The following is a 21065-nucleotide window of genomic DNA, read 5'->3' as shown; positions in this document are numbered from 1 at the left end:
GGTGCACCTTAAAAGACAATGTGGGTGCACTGTAAAGAACTACGAGGGTGCACCGTAAAGAACTACGAGGGTGCACCGTAAAGAACAATGTGGTGTATCCAAAAGAAATGCCAGAGTGGATCTTAGAGAACTATGAGGTGGGTGCAAAATAACTGTAAAGATGCTGAACAATGAGCGTGCAATGATAGAACGTTAGTGGGGGCAACCATAGGCTTAAGAAATATGTGGGTGCATTATACATCATCATTTCATCTCAACAATTGAGCGTGCACTTCAAAGATGTGTTATTCTGCACCTATAATAACTGTAAAATGATGCATTTGTAGAAACTATAAAGGCACAAATCAAACAACGATCAGGGTCATCGAAAAACGAATTGTTAATATCCGAACTAAGCCTCATTATAGTATTGTAAGTAAAACGAGTGTCTGTAACGACTATGGCACTTCTTTTGAAAGACTAAGAAACATTCATGGTTAAGAACCATGAGGAGATATTAAAAAGAATGATGAGGCTGAGTCTATACATTTAGTGAAGGAGCATAAGTGGTGCATCTTAAAGAATGTGTGTACCTTTGGAACTAGGACAGTGCAGCTAAAGGAACTGTGATTGTGCACCTGAAAGAACTAGGATTGTGCACCCAAAATACCTATGAATGTGCTACTGACAATAAAATGAGGGTGAAACTGAAGGACTCAAATGGCTGTACATAAAAAGACGAGCAATTGTGCACCATACTAAATGTGAGGCTACAACTAAATGAACCATAAAGATGCACCTCTATTCTATTCTAGAGAATTTTCTAAAGCACCAACATGCCAACTAGCTGAGGGGGCGTTACTGCTTCAGGTAATGCCCCAGGGCGTGCGTTAAGGCCTGTAGCTATGGGCTCCACAGCATTATCTGAAGCAGTAATGCCCCCCTGCTCGGGGCTTTTTGCTTAAGTATGCAACATAAATACCTATATGGTTATAACTTAAATAACAATGAGATTGTACCAAAAAGAAACTTCAGATTGAACCTGAGCTGCCTATGAGAAAGTGCATGAAACGACTATAAAAGTGAATCCAAAGACTCATGGGAGCTCGAACAATGACAATGCAGGGTTCGAAATTGCTGTGGGCTAGGACCTAACTATCTTCTGCTTCTACCCTATGGGAGCCCGGTTCTCCTGAAACCAGCAGCTACTTTCAGCTCCCCAGGTCAACAGGCGCCTTACAAACATGCATATGTGACATCCGCTTTGAGTATTTGAGAATGTTAAAGAAGAATTAGGCCACTGTGCTACGTATTTAAACGTAATGGATCATACATAATGTGCAACAAGTTAAAGTCTGGTATGGGCACATAAGGAGTAGTGGTGGGAGGATAGGGAATAAATAAAAGGGGAGAGGGACTTGGGGGAAGGGAACCCCCCAAATAAAAAAATACAAATCTGATGTGTTTTTTCAGCCAAAAAATGTCAGCAAAAAACGTAGTGGAAAACAAACAGGGATGAATGAACACAGAAGCCCTTCCACCCCCCCACTGGTAGCTCCAGCCTACTGGGGGTTGCCCGACACCTATAAGGTGGTTTTAGCTCCTGCTCATCGAATCTTACAACATGGTGATCAGTGGAAGTTAAAAATGTAGAGACAGATAGAAAACTAATGGAGATGTAGGTTGGCTTTTCTAGTTGTATGAGTGCAAAGACTGTGTTGTTTGGGATACATACATTGCATGCGTGGTATCACGGTTAGTCAGCGTAAGGAATGAACATGGGCTCACTTGAAAACAGCTTTGAGTATCTTATAATGCACCATGCATGTTCTTGGTGCAAGATGCTCCATTACACCAATGCAAAGACGAAGCAGATAAAGTACCAGAATCACCCTTAAAATAGGTTACCCACAGAAGACAGTAAGCCATAGTCACCCAGAACAGACACCGGAACAGACAGTAAGCCATAGTCACTCAGAACAGACACCAGAACAGACAGTAATTCGTAGTCACCCAGAAAAGACAGTAAATCACAAGCTACCGAGACGTGTCTGGAGAATGACTGAGGAGACAGAGAGGAAGGCTTAACTTGATAGCATGCCCCGAAGTCTTGCTGGTCATATCCAATTTTAAACCTATGTGAACAAAGAATCAGACTACAATGATTGAAAAAGGATAACATCATGTTTACTTCATCCAATGCACTATATTGCTGCAAGTGCTTTGTGAGAAAGTGTGATATGGCATGTTTTAGGATGGTTTCTAGGTCCATTGCAGGAGGTTGTGTGATGCCACACATTGCTAAAGCTACATATATACTACATGTTATACCACTTAAGTACCACTGAGTTGGAAAATACATTGTTTGTGTTCACCTTTAGAATGTCAGACCATAACCAATTCGTAGTTGCTTCACAGAACCTCCCTTACTATAGTGCCCCGACCAGCACATTTCTTGCTTGATTATTTTACCTTCTTACTGATCTGTTTGGAAATCTTCCAATATCAGGATAACCTCTTTGCTCTGGAACTCGTGTGTCCATCTTTAATGAGTGCAATCATCAGCACTGGGCTTCATTTGTTACTGCCCTGTTTAGTGACATGTGTGTCAAAAACACACTGTCTTGGACAAGGGCCTGGGAGCAACACATTCCTCCCAATGCTCACACATTTTTTCACTAAACACAGGGGGATGTTATTAGTGGTTTTATTCATTATTTCTTTCTTTTTGTGGCCTAAATCTCACTCCATTTCCCTCTTGGAAAGTCTATCTATCCCTAAATTTAATTCACTAACCCTAGTTGGCGCTGATGTTCCGCCTATCTAGAAGAGGGATAGAGAAGAGTCTGTCCCTTGCCTTACTCACTACCTTCCTATTTATAAAAACACTCTTTCAGAATTTTGTGATTATTTATTACTTCCTTCTAGAGTGATACTTTAAAATCAAAGTCTGTGTGTATATCAACAACTTGTAAAGCAGTGCTAATCCGCTGTTTAAAACAACAATTATTACTTATGCCCAAGCTCTCAATTAGTCTGAGAGTCTTGGGGGTTCAGGATCCCAACCTGAACCCCTAAAACGTGGCCGACCGGTTTCAGCGGGATTGGCCTAAATCTAACCGCTTTCTTCAGGACACTGCCCCAGTCCTAGGGCTGGGATCACTAATATAAGTATGGCATCCTTTTTCTCATTGCCAGGGACTCAATCAATTTCTTTGGAAAGGGTCTCTTCTTATTTTTCGTGGCTGTGGGTCCTGCATGGGAACACAGTATAAACAAAGGGGCAGTCACTGTCTATGGTATCCTAATTAGAATACTATGGTGGGTTATATTTCTCCATCTTTATCATCTTACCCTTGATGACAGCGAGGTGTGGTCGCTGTAGATGACCAACTGTTTGCGATCTGCTTATACAGAAAAAAACACAGGAATGCAATCTGCACTATTTTTAACAAGTGTGTCATGATATCATATTTTACATTTTTTTAGTATACCACTTTTGGTCTCTTACCAGTGGCTTCTCGTCTGTGTCAATATTCAGTGGTTTCTTTTCTTTTTGTCATTCTTGCTCTAGACCTATGGATTACAAGGTCTGATGAGTATAAGCTTCTTGTATCCTTATGATGTATTGTGCCAGGACTTTGACACAGTTCTATTTGGTTAATTCTATCAATACAGTTTGTTTAAGGGGAGTAGCACTAGCAATATCTCCCACTGTCTTTCTATCCGGTTGCCCCCGTGCACTTACAGTTTGCTTTTCCTGTAATTTCTTTCTGTTGTTCCCCATTCTGTCCCGATGCTCCGTTCATGTGAACATTCGCGCAGTGTGCCATTCACTGAACGCCAAGGAGAAACACCTGATATGTTTGCATACTTCCGGGCGGTCGCATCACGTGATCTTAACCGCATTCACACAGTGTATGTGGGCAGACCCGTCCTCTTTTTATTTATTTTTATGTTTACTGTTTGTGCCGTAATGTTATCAAGTCTTTTGTATGTTACCTGTTGTTTAATTTGATTTTGCTTGGTATACATGTCTTATTTATAAACAATTATTTTAATGGTATGTAGTCCAATATTAATGTCTATGTTTTCACCATTTCATTCATGTTTTTACCCGGCCCTTATTTTAATGTAGCAAATGTTTGCCAACAAATCTCTTCATTTAGACACTCTTTGAACTTCTTGAGGCGAAATATCCATAATTGTTCTCTCTTAACAACATGGATATTACATCGCCTCCTGTTTTTGGTGCATTTACTTTTTCCAATATTGACCATTTTATGTCATTCTACGTGTGTTTCATCTTCACAAAGTGTTCTACCAGAGGCACTGACATCTGTTTTGTTTGGATGTTCAAGCGATGGTCACATATTCCCATCTTAATAGCTCTGGTGGTCATTCCGATATATCTTTTCTCACATGGGCATATGATTTGATATATCACATGGGTGGTGTTACAGTTCGTAAGTGTTCTTTGTTCCCACTGTAATGTCCATCCTATGTCTATTTGTGTTGTGCGTGTATGGACATAGTGAGCATTGACCACAAGGGGTATGCCCTACTGCTCGCGGTAGATTCCACAGTGTATTTTGGACTACCTCCTCCTCATGTTTTTCTCGATATCTGCTCACTAGTGAGTCTCACAGGTTTCTTCGTCTTTTAATGGCGAAGCGGGGAGCAGTTAGGTTGATGATGCCAACATTTAGGATCGGCCAATGTTTTTTTATATCTTGTTTTAGCCCATTGAGCACTGGTGAGTGGCTAAATACGGTTGTTATTTGGCTCTGTTCCTGTGGTTGTGTTTTCATGTTGATTCAATGTTATCTCTCTAGCTATGCTTTCTTTCTAGCTTGTCACATGTTTCCCTCTGGATAGTTCCTTTCTCTTAACCTTTGTAACAGTTTTTTCTCCTGCCCACCCACACAATGTGAAAGCAGTTAAAATCACATGATGCGACCACCCCAGAATCTGCAAACATATCAAGTATTTCTCCTTGGCGTTCAGTGAACGGCACACTGTGTGAATCTTCACATGAACAGAACATCAGGACAGAAAGGGGAACCTTTTTTTATGCTGTGTTCCCATGCAGGAGCCACAACCACGAAAAATAAGAAGAGACCCTTTCCAAAGAAATTGATTGAGTCCCTGGCAATGAGAAAAGGGATGCCATACTTATATTAGTGATCCCAGCCCTAGGACTGGGACAGTGCCCTGAAGAAAGCGGTTAGATTTAGGCCAATCCCGCTGAAACCGGTCGGCCACGTTTTAGGGGTTCAGGTTGGGATCCTGAACCCCCAAGACTCTCAGACTAATTGAGAGCTTGGGCATAAGTAATCATTGTTGTTTTAAACAGCGGATTAGCACTGCTTTACAAGTTGTTGATATACACACAGACTTTGATTTTAAAGTATCACTCTAGAAGGAAGTAACAAATAATCACAAACTTCTGAAAGAATGTTTTTAGAAATAGGAAAGTAGTGACTAAAGCAAGGGAAAGACTCTTCTCTATCCCTGTTTTAGATAGGCAGAGCATCAGCACCAACTAGCATTAGTGAATGAAATGTAGGGATAGTTCAGAGGGAAATGAAGTGAGATTGTAGGCCACAAAAAGAAAGAAGTAATGAATAAAACCTAATAACCAGTGACATGTGCGAACATCGTAGAACACCATTATCTGTTGGTCCATAACCCAACTAAAGATCCATTCATTTACTGAACCATACATTCAATGTTTGTGCTCTCGGGCACTGCTTTATAATCACAAATATAGTTCAAAGCCCACAATGGTCTCCCCAAAAAAAAATCCAACATGTGCCCAAATGTTATGATAGGTTATGCATGGAGATCAATATCCCTTTTCATATAACAAAGATATAAATGTGCATGTTTGCTGTTCGGAGCCTGCTACTGGTCACCACCTTAATGGAGGTGTTTCAGCAAATTTGGTATTCTATCATTCCCCAGGATACCTTTTTATTGAAGGGAGTCCATCTTGAATGCTGTTCTTAGAGTGATCTAGGACACCATGTGAGTATAGGCAGGTAGGTACATCTAGTATTCTGAGCCTGCTCCTGGACACCATCTTAGTGAAGGTGTTTGGGTAGATTTGGTCATCCTAGCAGGCTCCTGGAAACCCTTCGAAATAATGGGAGGCAATCTTGACTGCTGTTCTTAGACTGATCACACACACCATCTTAGGGAAGGGAGGTGAGCATGCGTACTCTTTGAAGCCTGTTCTGTTCCTGGATTCCATCTAAATGAAGGCGTTTGAGTAGATTTGATATTACTAGCCTGCTCCCGGATACCCTCTTATTTAAGGGAGGCAATCTTGGATGCTGTTCTTAGACTGATCCTAGACACCATCTTAGTGATGGTAGATGAGCATGTCTGCTGTTTGAAGTCTGCTCCTGGACACCATCTTAGTGATGGTAGATGAGCATGCCTGCGGTTTGAAGTCTGATCCTGGACACCATCTTAGTGATGGTAGATGGGCATGTCTGCGGTTTGAAGTCTGCTCCAGAACACCATCTTAGTGATGGTGTTTGAGTAGATTTGGTAGGGAAGTGACACAATCTAGTATTCTGTGCCTGCTCCTGGAAGCCATGGTAGATGAACATGGCTGCTGTTTGCATCCAGCTCCTGGACACCATCCTAGTGAAGGTATTTGAGTAGATTTGGTATTACTAACGTGCCCCTAGATACGTTCTTATAGGGTGGTTTTGCAGTCACATGTGAAAGCTCTAGCTTACCTTGTGTTACCACCTTGCCAAAAACAGGCAGAGTGTCCAACGTGGAGCAGTTCCAGCGCCGGTTCCTGAACTGGTATTGACACTCCTCTATCGCCAGCTGTGCCCCTCGCCGTACTGAATCCATCACCTCGAGGTTCCTCTTACACATCTGCACTTGCCGCTGGATTAACCCCTTAAGCTTTTCACAGGTCTCTTCTTCTGAAATGCTTCCCACAGATGACAGCTTTGCAAGATATCTGCAAGAGAAAAATCAAAGCACGAGGGGTCACTCCAATGTGTCCTATTTCATATGATCTCTGTTGGAGCCTATGTGAAAAGAATCATGCAGATTATGGAGATAAATGTGCTTAGCAGGGAATAGTCCATAACTCCACTAAATCATTTCTAACATGTTTATCAGTTACATTGATATCACAGTATGTATAGAGGAGTGCTTTCAGGGTCTTAAACCATCCAGAGATTGTTTGGGAAACATAACAACACCAAAGAGATAACAGGAGGCCTAGAGCTAGGCGTTTCTAAATGATAAGGGCCTCATTACACATATGGCTGTATTAGGCCGGCTAATACCGCCAAACTGAATTACTGGTACTGCTCGTAGTAACTACGATTTGTCGCAAAATGCTGAGTTTCTGTCACTTCCCATTACAGAGACCCACAGGATTTCCATTGCATATATGCAGCGCTTAGTCCATTGCCAGTGGCTTTTGTGGAGGCATCACCTCCATGTAAAAGCATGCAATTTCTGGGTTAATGATTTTCTAAATCCATAACCACGAAGAGTGTTACAGTAGGTGGTATTCAGAAATACTATGGTTCTACAGTTAGCGCCTAATTTATAATGAGGCCCAAAGCAAGTAATGTACAGTGGATATTGAAAAAAATAGTAGTCATGCCACTTTCAGATAAAATAATATAGATTTGCGCTTAGCCTCTTTAAATCCCATTCGCCCTCCTCTATGAGCTTAGAGCCCTTTGGATAGCACGCATGCAATGGATGTGGATGCAGAATAACTCTGGAACCAAATAATCGAACCAACTCAGGAAGATGGCAAAGTTTACTGTTTTAATGTCAATTGTCTAAAACAGTGAGTTACAGCGAACATCAACAGACGTTCGCTCGGGCTCTTGTACATTTCACCCAAAAAATCACATCTTTATACAAAAAAATGGTCATAATTGACGTCATACTACATGCCGAATGAAAAAAACTTACGAGGAGTTGTGATAGGCTCAAAGGAAACATCGAAGTATACTTTCTATAAGGGGTTGGGCTGTGATTGGATGTCTCCTGTCAGGTGGACAAATCATGCCTACCTCTAGTGGAACTTCATTTCATGCCCAACTCTATTTCCATCCTTGACTTTGATTTGTAATATTTTGCAGAATGTAAATGTCTTAATTGAATAGAACTTGGCACGCTTGGTGTTCTTTCTTTGCACCTTAACAAGGGATGATCCAGCTTCATGACGCGCTGCCTTGAGAATAGATGACTGGCATTGACTTGCTCCAATTTTGATACCCGGCCAGACAGTTTCACCATTCAAGTCTGGGATCTCAGCTAATTCTTGCATGCAACACATTTTCCGGTCCTTCTTCTACATGGGTCCAAACTTACTAAATTCATGAAACCGATGTCTAGCTTCTATACAATGGCAGCTCCGCCTGCAGTCTATTTACTACGTAAAGCCAGCTTCTATGATCACTTATTGCGTTGTTGCATCTGTACAGTTATTGAACCGCTTGCATTTTCTGCAGTGCGTCACACACATGCAATCTTCTTCTTCGCATATGAAAGTTTACCCGATTCTTACCTTCGTCATCAGTCTCTACATGGTCTATGCATTCTCTTCCGCCAGTCTTCTCAGGGTGTCACATTTGTCTTTTGTGGCGTCACCAGCTCTTTTTATATTTCTTCGGGGAGTTCCTCCCTCAGATTATCGTACCTTCAGGAATACATCTGGTAGGGTTTTTCTCAGAGGGTACCTTCTTTCGAATATTCTCCGGGGTATGGTCACAACTTCTGCTTTCAAGCATGGCACAGTCTCAGACTTCCAACATACAGGAGGTAGGGGGCGGGACTTCCTGCAGAGGCATTCAGATGCTCCTCTACATCTACAAGTAACAATACTGCAGTCAAAGTTGTCTGTTTATGCCTCATACCCGTCAGAAGGATGGGCGCCCTATGCCACTTCTGTGGTCCCCACTCCTTCTCGGAGGGTTCCGTCATTCACTGCATTGTGGTCTAAGCCATGAAAACCTGGGCGTTCCCCTAGTTTCCGTGCCTTACTCTGCATTATACAGTGAATGCACAATGACCACTACCATGCGTGTAAGTACACAGAGCATTGATAGATCATGACAGCTGTCATGTGAAGAAACGTTGGCCAACATTACAATGGATTCCGATGGACTACACCTGCCCTTTTGCATCACAAATGAGCAGGCGGATTCGGGATCCCGACCTCTCTGCCTGCACCAAATTGTGATGTGGGTGGAGATGCTGTAGGATTCTTTGCATTGGGAGATAAAACAAATGAAGCAGTTTTCACACTGGGCATCTTGCTCTATGCAGGACATTCTTACCAAATGGAAAGGATGTATAAAACCCAAATGGAAAGGATGTATAAAACACTGAGTGAGTGGTTTTCTGTGGGTTTACTCATCCGTGTGATTTAGCTTTAGGAACAAAATGGGCGTTTAAGAGAGAGAATGTGCATTTCCATCTGACATCTGATTGGCCATTATTGTAATTAATGGAATGGAGATGTCCTCACTTACATAGACATTCTGTTGGCTTGTGACATGAACAAAAAATAGAAAATCTATTAGCACCTGGGGCCGGGAGGTGTCGGAGGGGGCAGTGCTTTATGTGGGCCGGGGCCAGCCGGGGACGGACCTTGGCAGTCTCCAAAAGGTGGGGCTGCGCCGGGGCCCTGCCAGGGCCCCCAGTCCCACCAGCACATTGGCAGGACACATGCGACGGGAGATGCAGCTGCAATGGGAGATGCGCCCACCATTAAGTCAATCATTCTGACAGCGAGTTGTGACTGGGTGGCACTTCTGTCAGTCACGGTAAATTCCTCTGGTGACCCCTCGCACCAGAGGAAGTTACTGTCCTTTGTTTCCCCACCCCCTCCCCAGGTCACCGAGGTTGTCTTTAACCCTTGGCAAACCTGGGGATTCCTTGACATATTTCGAGGTTTATAAAAGATGGCTTGAAAAGTACACAATTCAAACCATCTTTTTTAAAGGCTTTGCCGACGGACAGAGATGCCTCAGTCTTTGCCCGTCGTCAAAGCTTTATAAAAGATGGATTGAATTGTGTACTTTTCAAGCCATCTTTTCTAAAGATAGAAATGTTTAAGAAAGATGGCTTGAAAAGTAGGCAAACCGTAAGGTATGCACACAAATATATAAATGTTATATATTTGTGTGTGTACCTTACTATCGTTTGTGTACTTTTCAAGCCATCTTTTATAAACCCAGAAATATGTTACATATGTTTATAAAAGATGGCTTGCATAATACACAAACCATAGTAAGGTATGCATACACATATACATGCATTTATATATTTGCGTACCTTATTATGGTTAGTGTACTTTTTTAGGCCACACCCATCCCACAAGCCATGCCCCCAAATGAGGGCCCCCTCGATTTCTTACCCCCACTTAAAGCCCTTGGGGGCCGGGGGGTGCGTGTGAAGCAGAGGGTTTGGGATGTGAAGGGTCTGAGGGGAGGAGGGAGCTCCAGAGTTGGCGAAGTAGTGTTGAGAATAGCAGTCAGGGATTGGTAAAAGTGTCTACATAAATGTATTTTGTTCTGCAACAGGATCCGCCAGTGGAAATCGGTTTACAACTGATTGTAATGCTACAGACTGATACCACTGATGGAGTGGCTGTTACCACCGTCAGTATTTCCCCCGTTCTGTAACCGACAGCCTTTAGAGCCGGTGGTCATGCCCGTCGCCCTTTTCGTAATGAGGTACTTTAAGTCATGGATTCTCATAACGAAAACAGACGGAGCACATTCAGGAAATAACAGTCACTTTATCATTCACAATTTGTTCTAGATGTATGTCTCCAATCCCTAGAAGGTGTCTTCTGTTCGGGCAAGATTATTTTGAACCATCAACCTCCCCCCTGCCCCGCGCGTTCATATTGCTATGTTACTACTTACAAGTTCACCTTCATTGGATTTCATAGAGTGCTGGGCACACCACTGGGGGCGTCAGTTTGCTTTAGAAAGAAGATCTGAACATTGGGGACATTCTGTAATGGGTGTTGTGGCAGTGTCACACTGACAGCTGCTGCTGTCCTCACCTGTCAAGATGAGCTCTCTGCCCTGTAGGGCTGCCAGGCTCTCAGTCTTTAGGCATACTTGCTATGCATGGCCATTATGCCATATGAGGTGAGTACAAAGCTCGCCCAGCCATGCATGACCTTTTGCAGTTAGGTCTGTCTGTAGCAAACTGTGGTAATGCATGAGCTATACTATGGGAGGTCTTGTGGGTGGTGGAAAGGCCAGCACTGCACATGCCGAGACCAGTCACTGAGCCTTTTCCCCAGGGGCTGCTAGTGGAGACAAAGGAGGAGGAATGATTAGGGAGAAAAGTGATTGACAACACTCTCACTCTTTCTTGTTTCCTGAGCACTTCACCAGAGGAGGTCCAGGCCGGTCAGCAAAATGAAAGACTGGTGCATTGCCACAACGTTCATATGAACAGGACTGGGCTCCAGAGTCTGCAAAGGTAAGATCTGTCTGCATGCTTATGTGCCTGATAACATACCACACATTATTTGCCATGTATGTGTGAGTGGGATACTCGACTCTCAGGTACTTCCCCATCATGCAGAGTGTCTTTGTGTGTTGATTGGCAGCATCACATTGTGGACCTATCAGCAGAATCCAACCTGGCTGACCACCGAATGCTTTGCCAACACCCAACATCTTCAGTTCATTTCTCACTAGATGCGGCAAAGTGGATTGCATCCTTCCTAGTGGACAGAACCTCTCAGGTTTTCACAGTGAAGCTTCTGCATGCCCTACTCCCACGCCTTGTGGGGTGCCAAAGGGCTCATGCGTCTCATCCACCCTGTACAACACATATACTAAACCACTTTTTGACCACCTGGACCCGTTAGGCATCTCTTACACCAACTATGCCGACGACACACAGATCCTCATCCTCTATTCTGGAAACTAAATGCAAGACTCACTCAGGGTGAATTCTCCCTACCAAACTATACAATCCTGGATGGCCACACATAGCCTTTGCCTCAATGACGAAAAGACAGAGCTCCTCTTCATCGGCCCGCCTAGCAAAACCTCACCAGGTCTACAAAGCCATCACCATCGACTGCCATGTCATCCCTGTGGCAACCTCAGTGGAATCCCTTGGTGTGTATCTGGACTCCTCACTAAACATGACTCGCCAAGTCAATCATATTACCTCCAAATCGGGAAACGCTTATCACCGCCAGTAGGCCTTTCCGAATCATAAAGAATCGTCTCAAAGTAGCACGTGCTCTGGTCTATTTAAAACTCGACTACTGTAACTCACTGCTCGGCGGCACATCTAGCAAAAACCTGAACAAACTCCAAACGGTACAGAACAATGCACTATGGGCAGCTTTAAGACATTGGCAAGCATGAACACATCTCTGAGTGGGGTCGAACTGGGACAAGAAATAGGCCCGGACACCTAAGAAAAAGTGGCCCACCCCTTGTCTCAAAAAAGTGACCCACCTCACGACTTTGACCTCTGATGACATCACCGGAAGTGATGTCATTTGACCCCACTCGAAAGTAACATCCTGAGAAGTGATGAAACACGACCTTTCACCCCTTGACAAGACAGGAAGTAGCATGAAATAGCATTGTTCCTAAGTGCACGACGAAAAATATGGTTAATATTTCACTAATGTGATATACATTTCATACAAGAATCGATCACCATATGTATAATTAATATCTGTGTGTATGGATCCATATTGTCAAATTACTATGAATGCAAGCAGACGTCCAGGCCAAATGATAATGTTATTGTACAGCGCTTTCGCTTAAGCTCTTTTTTTATTGAACAAATATGCACACAATACCACCCATCCTGTGTTGGTACTCATTTATCAACCTCAGAAGAATGAGATGCTGAGATGGCCTTTCGAACCTGCAACCTGTAGATCACCCAAGCATTGCAGCAGTGAGTGCTCAACCCACTGAGCTATCATATCGGCTATAGTAAAATGAGCAATTACTCTGTAGCGGATACCATTAAACTGGTAACTGAGATTTAACAGCAGGCCAGTCAAGTTCATCTGTAGGTCTGGTGCAAAGTTGGCTGCATGCTGCAGCAGCATGTGAATGATGCATGCATCATAATGTATGATGCACACAACATGCATGCACATCAATCATCAAAGCAAGGTAACATTTGTTACCTTGCTTTGATGAATTATGCAGTTGCGGGTGCTTTTTGTTGGTTTAAAAAAAACAGCAGTACCTAAAATGGATCAGGAGGCAGGTGGTGTCAGATGTTGTCAAAGGGAAGCATTTCATTTCTGCTCTGGGGAGAATGAACGAGGGACCATTACATAAATCAAAGGAGACATAGTTCAATTGTCTTGGACACAGCCGGGAAATGTTGTTTGACATTTTTTTATAGGATTTCTATGTGAAGTTCATGCTTGCTTCAAACTCTCAGTTGTCTGCACAGGTGAGTTTGTCAGCTACAGTAAGAAATTGGGAGTTCTGAAATGGATAGCTTTGCAGGTACTAAAGGGGGTTTTGAACATGAAACAAGCTTCTATTTATATCCAATGGAACATAAAAATAAGGATCTAGTCTGGGACAACCAAAGCACTATATATCCCAAACGGTACTGCCATACAATCCATATAAAAGACCAGAAAAGGGATAATGATTCTACATAATTATAAGCACTTCCAGTACCTCTTTAAGCAATAATCCACGAGCCAGGGGGGCATTGCCTGACTCTTTAATGCCCCCACAGTGAAGGGATTATTGCTATTAGTACCCCGGCATTTCAGAAAGGATGAAAAAAAAGAAAGAAATGGCTGCCAGGGAAGGGAAAACGAATCCCTTTCCATGGCGACCATTGAAAATAATTTTCAAAAGTAAACAAAAAAATGGCTGCCATGGAAAGGAGAGAAGGGACTACGTGTAGTCCCTTCTTCCTTTTCCATGGTGGCCTGTTGGAGCCTGGCAGCGGACGCGCTGGAAACAGAATTGTTTCCAGCGATTCGCTCCTGGTGAGGAGCAAAAAAGCAATTAAGTGGAGGGAAGGGGCAGGGGAGCGAAGCCCTTAAATTCCCAGTGGGGGAAGATGGTGGCCTGCAGCCATGAGGAGGTTTGGAGCGGAGCGGGGGGATTACCATGTGGTAATTCCCCCGTTCCAAGCCTCCTTATTGGCTAGGGGGCTGCCACACACCCTTCCCTCGCTTGGTACTAATATTCTGTAGTTTGACAGAATAGTCTTAAACTGTTTGCTGTTAAATTAGGTATGCAGGGAGGAGACAGATCAACAGAAAGTGAAAGCAGACTTCATATTTTTTCTTATGTGGATGATGGATTTGGAAGACGACACTTGCATCCCCTTCAAATTTATACTGTAGTATCAACCGGAGCTCTGCCAATCTGAATTTAAGTTAGAGTAAAGCAGAGTCACGTATGTCTCGACACACTGAACATAAGCCTCCCCTCACTCAACAACCCACCAGCTACGAGCTTTCGCCCACCCTGAATGCAGGTGCTGAACAGCATTGGAATGATTGAGCTTTAGCCCCCCACCTTGCCGCATGCATTACTTTAATATTTTTTTCCAACTTGTATTTTATTTGTCAATGACTGCCACTGTTAGTGTGGCTAAAGAATAGGATAAATGGCTCCATATCATAAACATGTGCCACTTCATAGTGCAGAGAAAGACATTCATAGGCCATTTGCATCTTAACAAAAACAACATTTTCACTAGGGACATCTTTGAATGGTATGGTATGCCCGACAACATTATCATAACTTCTATGTGTTAGCTGCCTGAGAAGGTTTCTATTGAGTGTGCATTCATTCTATGCGTGAAAACGTTGAGCTGTGCATTATAATGTAACAATACATGAATGGATCGCTGATTTATTTTCTAGGAGAACAAGTTTGCTTATGGATTTGTGTTGCAAGTAAGTGTAATTGTTTAATTAAGTTTTACAAAGCTGCTGTGAGGGGAAGGGATGCTAGGTGTGCATTCCTATTTTACAAGCAGCTTGTAATATTTCTTGCCAGACTATTGAAGTTAACACGTTTCCAAAGTAGAACAAATCTATATAAGCACTATTCTTTCAATAAAAAACTGTTTAGTCCCATGTTTATTTTCACACCAGTGTCCCTCCACTGAACTCTCCCCATGCAACCCTTTGTAAACCATCATGTGAGAACATCTTACATTGTCAGGAAGCATTAACAGGAAGATAAGAGAAGCGTCCAATCCAAACAGCAGGGCTTCATGGGTATGCAAATGAGACATAGCTGATTTCTGGAGCATGAATGATATGTGATGGTCAGAGAAATGTAAACACCAATAAAGCCGCAGTGCCAAGTGGGATCTTGCTGACCTAGCAGACATCAGGACGGGAAGCATTGACAATAACAAGCATAGGCAAAGCCAATATGTTTTGCTTTGGAAACAGAGAGGACCATTCGTTTTTGGCCTTTAGTGGATTAACAAATCTTACCCTTTACATTTTAAAACCAGGCCTATTGGTTTTGACAATGCTTTTTTTACTTGGCACTGTATAAATGGACATGTGGGAGAGCGCTGCCTGGATGTGTCGGTCAGAGAAAACTGTTCCCGTCACTGAAATTGACATGTACTCTAGTGTCAGCAAGAGGACTCTGATGACGTTCTGATGCACAATTCACTCCTTTTTTAGTTGTGGCTTTTAGGTGGCCATAAGCCAAAATTATTGAATTAGAGTACAGCTAGGGAAAAATGGCATACGAGAAGGGACACAAAGCTTGGAGGAGTAGTTTGGTTAATTACTGACCCATTGACTGCCCATGGCCATGCGAATCCCTATGGCCATTTCCACCCACTTCTTGCTCCTTCCCAAACAAAACACACCCTCCTGTGATCTCTTTGAGCTAGCTTGATCAATCCTTACCATCAAGCTTTGTGCTTGAAGTCTGTCAGTGTTTTTTCAAGCAGTCTTCTGAGTGTTAATGACTTAATTGGAGCTATAAACATCCTACTGGTGTAATAAAAATAGCTTAACCAGGTCCACCTTCAAGCACTCGATTTATAAATCAATATGTGCGTCTTTCAGCCCTGTTAAAGACTAGCATTGTCGAAGGCAAGAGTTTTGGCTTGCGTATAAGTATTAGGCATTTGCCAAGCACGGCTATTATATGCCAAGGTGCTCGCACCATTTTTCACCCGCTACCATTAATGGCCAGTTAATACCACTAAAGCAGTGCCTGGGAAATGCATTTCCCATGCCAACGGAAAAGCCAAAACTGTTGGCATTGATAATGCTGGTTTCCTTTCAGATCATGTTTGTCGCAGTTGCTCAGTGTTCAAGTTGTTTCATTAACTACAAGGGGTCATTTTCTATCTTGATACCACAAATCTAGAAAATCATCCACTAAAAACAAGCAGAGCCGCAAACTAATGGAGGTTTTCAAAAAGCTATGGGCTGATCTACTCCAATTGTTCAACAGCTTCATCTACACACATTTGGGAACTTGGTTATAAATTTCGCGTAAACCCAAACCCGATAAAGAAAGCCTTACACTAACCTGCCAAGACAGTCCCATCCTTTGGATGTAGAGATGAACCCCCTAGTGGCTGACCATGGCAAAGCCTTAATCAATCGCCCATTTATAGGAAACCCTTCCTGCATGAATGTATTATTTAGAATGTCTCATTGAGTCATCGTAAGATTCTTTTTTGATATAAAAACAATTCTATATGTGTAAATCTGAATCAGTGCTGGCTGAAGAGGCTCTGGCAGCCAATTTCAACATGATAGTTGGTGACCCCCCCTTACTTAGACGGGTGAACAAAAGTCTGAGCCATACCGGGTCTGCATACATTATAATGGAGACAAGGGGGTTAATAGCGGTCATATTATCATGAGACGGCCATCCAGCAGGGAGCTGAAACACTAAACTCCGGCTGAAAAGGACGCTTAGTTTTGCAGCTCACTGCTCTCTGGCCATATTGCCATATTATTAGTCTTTTGTGAAAAAGGGGCTAATGTAGAGAAAAAAGGTACTATATCGGCATGAGGCGACCCCGTGAAGGACTTGAACAAATGCAGCTTGTAATGTGCGTGCTGACATTAAAAGTCCCAAATGATAGGCAAAGATTGCTGTGTCATAAGACTACTGACAGTCAAAATTGGGTCAGTTGCTCAGGGGCCCCAAAGGGGCCCGAGGCTCCTTTCAACTGAAATGATTGAAAAGCCCCGCTACCGTCCCTGATCAGAATCTAGATGTAAAGTGTGTGGAAAGAATGAAAAGCTGTCACTCAAAGCCTCTTAAGGATAACATTCTTGTATTAGTGGGTTTCATACTCAAATTATTGTTTTGATAATCCAGGGCCAAACACAAGTGATTGGTTACATTTTTGTAGGTCTCTACGTCGCCCATAGGCCTCAAAGCACTTGAACATGACAAGACAAACAAAGCAACAAAACAAGGAGGAGATTGAATCCGCACAAACATCAAGGGGGAGAATATCAAGCTATTTAGAATGACTAGTCAGGAGTCTTATTGAACAAGAGTGTTTTAATGCCCTTCTGGAAGTCTCTGAGGGAGGTTTTTTGCCAGAGGTCAAGTGAGAGTTTATTCCATAAGGTTTGCGCCTGACAGTCAAACATGGTACCTCCAAAAGGTTTTTAATTTAAATCTTGGCTGAAATAGATGTGAAGGATCCGGTAATGCAATTTGACAAATACTGTGGTGCCACTCCGTTGTGACATTTGAAAGTAATAGATAGTACTTTATGCGTGACCCGTTGATTGACGTGGAGCCAGTGCATACCTCTTCTGGTCTCTGTGACATGATCTTTTCTAGAAAGGACTCATTTCGAGTAACTTGCAGGCTCTGGATATTGGTGTTTGCTGAACTCAATAGTAGACTTTTACAATGGTCTAGCTGTGAATTAATCAAGGCGGAGGCAAGTAGAGAGCATTTTTTTTTAGAGATATAGGGACGAATATGGTAGAGACGTGTCGTGACATATCCACATGATGCACGAACCTGGGCTACATGCGATTTAATTGACAATTCTGCATCTAGGATAATACCCAAGGTTTTTACCTTCTCAGAAACAATGATTTTATTCCCTGCTATGAGGAAACTTTCATATTCTGATGACAATTTACTAGGTTTTTTACATGAGGCTATAATCACGAAGTCTGTTTTGTCCACATTTATCGCTAAAGAATTCATGTACATCCACTCTTGAATTGGTTCATATACCATATTGATAGCTGAGATATCTTTGGTATGGCAGCCTGATAATTCAAAGACGACCTGGGTGTCGTCAGCCTAGTTTGTATACTGGACACCCAGGTCATCTATAAGTTTAAGGAAAGACATTGCATAAATGTTAAAAAGCAGCAGCAAAATACAGGCGTCCGTCCATACAATCAAACGATACAGTCCACAACACAACGCTTAGCAATTAGCATTATCGAGATACATGTCTGCCAAGTGGCCACATGTTACAATGTTCGCTTTTTGTAGCCAACAGTACTTTGCATGCTGGTACTTGTAGCGCAACCTTTTCTTTTATAAATATGGCTCTACAAATCTAAGTACATGCACTAAAAACTAAGAATTGGACCACAAGGACTTTCTTGGTACAGGATAATTTAGTAGCTTTTTAGACATACTCTTCAGTTGGTTAAGGGTCTTACTTTGCTCTACATTTTCATCCAGGCAGTTGTTTCCCCACACCACACCAAGTGGTATACTGGGCGGTGCCAAATACTAAGTGAAGCAGAACTAGATTCAATGAGCCTTACTATACAGTATTTACAGCTTCAGGCACTGCATGTATTCCTAACAAGCCATAATGCACAATTAAAGTGGCATTGCGGGTATGCTGAAATCAGGGTTTGGTTATAAGGCATGTAAACCAAATTTCAGACCTGAGGAGTATTTAGACATTATCAGCCCACTGTATGCAAGACACCTGTATATTAGCTTTATAATGGGGTTCCTTACATGTCGCAAGTGTCACAAAGCCCTGGACCCTGTGCCTGGTCAAGGGCGTGCCCTCTCCATGGCATGGGGGAGGAGTCACCTGTACATTTTTTTACTGTTATGCAATGTGTTGAAACCGTTAAGAGTACGGAATCTGAGATTGCGCCTGAGCGATGGAGGCATTTGCTCTTTGCAGGCTGCATTCAAATTTTGTAAAAGCAGTGCATATAATTAAGAGTAACCCGTAATGCCGAAGTCAATTGTGTATTAGACAAACTGATGACACAGTGTAGCTATGAGGTATGACGAAGCACAAAGAACGATATTAATGGCTGCGAGTGTACCCCATCTACGTTTCTTTTACATCCCCGGTTTTAAACGTTGGTTTGTTTTAGTATTTATACTGAATGTATGATCATGTTTACCAGTCCTGGTTATGCTGAAGGAAACTGCATGTCAGGGCAATTGATTGAACAATGTATTTATGCTTCCAGGGCCGAAGAAGATCAAATAATGGTACTAGGACTGTGAGTACCCTCTCCCTATCTTTCTTTTATAGCTTTTTTATGGATTGGACTGTTTCAACATCTTTTCTATGATTATGTCTGCAACTCGTATTTATGTCTATTTTCAATTTATATGATTGTATGATGAACTTTGATGGCTTTTTATTGCCGAATAAAGCTGCTTTGATTTGATTGAAATGTAAGCCCGTTTAAACTGAGCAGGGAAATATATGTGTCTGTCCACCTGGTGGATTAAGCCAGGACACCCTCAGGACCACTGAGGGCAAAATTGGGCAGAGAGGCTCCGTGATTCTTGCTTCTCTTCCACAGTCCCCACTGGAAAGGTGGCATAGTGTCCGCTGCCTCTGGGGTAGGTAGGCAAGACCTCTTGGGATCTTCCATGGCCTGTGGGTTTCAGGTGTCTTTTACCCAAGTTGTGCTTGCCGGATTGTGGTTATTTGGTACTTGATGTTTGCGGATGCATGGGAACAACAGTATTTCCATGCGCCAAATCATCCAAATGTGGCTCAGTCGTACATGGGGCACCAGCAGTGCTAGGTGGAGATTCTGCAAACAGCCTTTTCATGCTGGTGGATGCCTTTGTGGTGATATGATATATGATACGGCATTTATAACGCGCCTGTACACATGGTCATCTCAATGGTAGGCTTGCCTAATGCCGTTGGGTAAGGCCTGTCATTGTTAGCAATCTAACTGACCATATACAGCATTATTACAAACAATAGCCAAGTGAAGCAGGATTACCAACATTGACCATAAGAGAAAAGATTGGAAATGATAACCCTATAAGGTAGGACTACAAATAACAACCACTTAGGCAGAATTATCAGGAATGACACTATTAGACAGGATTAGTAATAATCTCAATATAAGGCGTGACTACCAATAGTTAACATAGCAGACAGGCAGTACTACAGATACGATCGCACTATAGGCACCCTTTTCTCAATTCTCACTTGATTTTCAAGAAAATTTTAACTAAATTTCATTTTGTTCGAAACTCTTAGAACTATCTTCAATCTATCTTTATCCTTCTGGATATGCAGCCCGAACAATTGGAGACAGCACTCAAGTCAAGACATTATTTCTGCTAGTTATAGCTTACTTCATCCAACCTCATGTTTTTTTTATTTTTTTAACGCCCACTTCACCAGATGTTACTTAGCCACTTTGGGGTAATCAGATGCGTAAGTTCAAGAGGCATCTCCTGGTTGGTATCACCTTATGACTTCACCTTCCATGCTGTAGTTCTGCGAGGGTTACATTCCATCACCGTTTGCTATCTGTCACAAGTCCTTGCTCCTGGCCCTGCAAGGTTACCGGATGTTCATAGAAAGATGGAGGAGACCAGGTGAGGGGAAACCCTGTGGGACATCTACAGCTGCCAGGTGCATACTTCTTGGCTAGCTTTGGAAACCGAGACAGACAAGGAGGCGTGTCTGAGTTTACTTATACGGAGTGGTCTGGGGCAGAAATCCCCTCGTTGGGAAACAGAATCTTCCCTCTATTAATCTTTGGCGGTCCATCGCTGGCCATCGTTATGGGAGCCTGGGTGGTTAAGCACAATTATTTGATCCTG

The 21065-nt window shown here is 42.7% G+C and overlaps 1 protein-coding gene across 2 annotated transcripts in view; it reads right to left on the bottom strand.

The window, feature by feature from the left end:
- The window catches only part of WNT4 (Wnt family member 4), a 223444-nt gene that overhangs the window by 94321 nt on the left and 108058 nt on the right, over positions 1 to 21065 (bottom strand). For both annotated transcript variants that reach the window (XM_069610882.1, XM_069610883.1), the window contains exon 2: positions 6732 to 6967. In XM_069610882.1, coding sequence (XP_069466983.1) covers positions 6732 to 6967 — 236 coding nt within the window. The remainder of the gene's footprint in view (positions 1 to 6731; positions 6968 to 21065) is intronic.

Source organism: Ambystoma mexicanum, chromosome 8, assembly GCF_040938575.1.
Source record: "Ambystoma mexicanum isolate Mex_15411 chromosome 8, UKY_AmexF1_1, whole genome shotgun sequence".
NCBI lineage: Eukaryota > Metazoa > Chordata > Amphibia > Caudata > Ambystomatidae > Ambystoma > Ambystoma mexicanum.
This window is presented reverse-complemented; position numbering and strand designations above follow the sequence as displayed.